Source organism: Bombus pascuorum, chromosome 7 (assembly GCF_905332965.1).
Source record: "Bombus pascuorum chromosome 7, iyBomPasc1.1, whole genome shotgun sequence".
In the NCBI taxonomy this organism is placed as follows: domain Eukaryota; kingdom Metazoa; phylum Arthropoda; class Insecta; order Hymenoptera; family Apidae; genus Bombus; species Bombus pascuorum.
The window spans coordinates 4,894,859-4,897,723 of record NC_083494.1 but is presented as its reverse complement, the minus strand read 5'-3'; the positions used below and the strand labels follow the sequence as shown (position 1 = coordinate 4,897,723).

Sequence of the window (2,865 nt, the reverse complement as noted above, 5' to 3'; positions counted from 1 at the left end):
ATAAAATGTTCAAAAAATATATTTTTGTTATTATTTTGCGTATTATTTTATTTATATTGTTGCTCTTGTTATGTAATAAACTAGGATAGATAATAAATAAATACGTCAAAAAGTTTTTTGTTTAAATCAATTTGTTTAATAGTTATAAGCATTTGTATCATAACAATCTTGCTGTGCCAATACTTTTGTCCAGCACTGTATAAGCTAAAAGGAACAAAACAATTAAAACATTTAACTCACCAAAATCACGGCATAAAATTGTATCAGAAATTAAAAAATCTTTCATCTTTCCAACGTTAAAAGGTTAGCTATATATTATTGATTTACATAGGACTTACAAGATATTGCATATAATATTAATCCTACTGTTTCTATGATTTTATGTATATATAAGAGGCGTTTGTAATTTTCATAACAGTATATTTTATGTTTTTTTACTTCTTTCTAATCACTACAGATGAAAGTGAATAAATTGTGTTACATTTTTAGGTGAACTTGTAGAAACTTACTTCCTCTTCGATTCCGATAATCTTTTAATATGTTGTAAAGCTCAATATTTTTAACAATTTTTTTTTGACCTGAAATAAGGGACACATTGTTACTACAATACGACCCAAGTTGTCTAGTAATCACCGTGAAAGTTTAAAATCTAAAATACATATATGTCGGAGATGAAAGGACACCGGGCCCCCCCCGTTGGAATTATTTGGAAAAGCCTCAATACTGTAGTATCTACGAAATAACCCAGACACAGTCATTCGAAACTTGAGACAATGAGTTTAGGCTCGAGGCGACAACCGGTCGCCGAGCGTAGCCACGGTCACGGGATGAATGTTCCACCTAACAGAGAAGTGCCAATATTATGAGACACACGTTGTGTTAACAATCAAACCCCGAGCAGGGACAATGTCGCAGCTACGCAGGTCTGCCTAGCAACGGCTGCTGCAATCTTGTTGGTATCCCCGGCCAATATTCAACAAAACGAGCTCGATCGTAAGGAGAGGAAAGTTTTCATCATTCTTTTGTTCTTGCGATCTCCTTGGAGAGTTACACATCGTCTTTAAGGGCAGTATATGTACCGAGCGTCACAGCGAACGTTGCTTTTGTGCTTCAAAGTATATTCTGAGTTTAACAAGGAGTTAGCCCGTTGACCGTGGATTCGCTATATCGAACCTAGGGCCATTGTCATTAGCGTCCAGCTACCGCGTCCGATTGTCAATCTTGTATCAGCCATACTTGTGTAATAAATATCTGTGCGACAACCATGAACAACACTGGTGAAGATTCATTATACGTCCCTACCATCAACCCGACATATATATATAACTGTTAGCCAGATCGGTTCATGTTGTAGTCTAACGAGATTATCGACTAGAATTGCGATTGACTTTTTCAAGTACGTATATCGACTTACTAAAGTAGAACATCGCAAGCATGCTTCCTCTATTAGCGTATGTGGTCATGATGGCAAATTCTTCTTTCAAACGATCGATTGCCCAGTCCTCGGACATGTCATTCAAAAGGGATTTGAGCTATAATATTTGTAAGGTTGGTGTGCAAACTAGAATGTTTAATAAAATCTTGCCATGATTGGCAAATATTTGCTTACCTTTTTTGCGTTCAGAACATAGTTACCATGTTTTATGATCATGAGAAATCCCGCACCTATTAAGGACGACTGCTCTATCACAACTTCCAAACTACCTATATGTATGACTCTCGCTACCTTGATTTAAAATCAATGGTCTATCCTTAATTATTTGTAACTAGTACTTGTATCAATTATTAATAAAGGCTATTATTAAGAAAATCGCGATAATGCCATTTAAATTTTCTTAGTTTAGGAACCGGGCATTTGAATTTCAAGCAAATTAAGTATTTTATAAGTATTTATTATTGTTCATCATTTTATTAAAAGTAACAACTTTCTTTTTCAAATGAGATATTGGTATCAAAACAAAATTCGCAAAGTGTGAAGTTTCGGTAATGATTGCATTTAAGAGTTAATTATGTCTTCCTAAAATTATTTAAGGACTGAGAACCCTTTACGCGATCATCCAGGACTCTTTTTACCGCGAAGCTTTCTTAAAATTGAAAGTTATATTTTAAATGTAAATGATTTGGACTACCCATAAATTTTACTTGCATTTCATATCGGTTAAAACAGAGGAGCAATGGGAGGTAGTTTACGTCAGTATCGTTGAATGTTTCATTATGATGTTGTGTTGTGAATGTTAACGGATTGCGACATAAATTGATAGACGTGTACCTGTACAATGATAGACGATCCCATAGTAATATACACCATAGCCCATAAAATGAATTTTACTTTATTTTGATCTGGCCAAACCCCATTCAGTTTCGCGAATATTTTCGTTATCTTTAAGAATCGCGCTTCTAGTGTAGCTCTATTCATGATGAAAGTTCAGTCTCAACTAAATGAACACTCGGCATTTCTGTAAATCATTACTGTCATACTGTAAATGGAACCTTTTAACGTACATGAAAAATGTATCTACGATAGAGTGCTTCCATCCTCAACTCACTGTCAATCATACATCACAAATGCAACGTATGTGTTCTATATACATCATGAATATTTAATCATTACATTTGGAGAAGGAATTAGCAACTATTCTCGTTATGCGTATGTACTACTTACATATATTCTGTATGTCATAGATGTTGGAAACAAGAGATATTTAGATACACAATCGTACATCAGTTCCCTTTCGACTGCCGAAGAGTGCAGACGTGCCTGGTGCCCGGAGAGGTCTCTCCGTCGAAATCGGACGTGGAAAAAAGTGCCCCCGAAAGTGCGAAAAGCGGGGAAAACAAAGCAATGCAACGAGTGCCACCGCTCAG

The 2,865-nt window shown here is 35.5% G+C and overlaps 1 protein-coding gene across 1 annotated transcript; it reads right to left on the bottom strand.

Moving 5' to 3' along the window:
• Nucleotides 1–1,364: 1,364 nt before the first annotated feature.
• Nucleotides 1,365–2,416, bottom strand: LOC132909086 (uncharacterized). Its single transcript, XM_060963675.1, has 3 exons — nt 2,270–2,416; nt 1,610–1,726; nt 1,365–1,532 (listed from the first exon to the last, which is right to left on the bottom strand). The coding sequence occupies exons 1-3, from the start codon at nt 2,414–2,416 to the stop codon at nt 1,365–1,367; spliced, it is 432 nt and encodes a 143-aa protein (XP_060819658.1).
• Between the last annotated feature and the right edge of the window lie 449 nt (nt 2,417–2,865).

Coding starts and splice junctions, on each gene's coding strand:
- LOC132909086 (XM_060963675.1), bottom strand. CDS start 2,416: ATGAATAGAGCTACACTAGAAGCGCGATTCTTAAAGATAACGAAAATA. Junction 1,727..2,269: donor GATCGTCTATCATTGTACAG/GTACACGTCTAT, acceptor TTTTAAATCAAG/GTAGCGAGAGTCATACATAT. Junction 1,533..1,609: donor ATGTTCTGAACGCAAAAAAG/GTAAGCAAATAT, acceptor CAAATATTATAG/CTCAAATCCCTTTTGAATGA.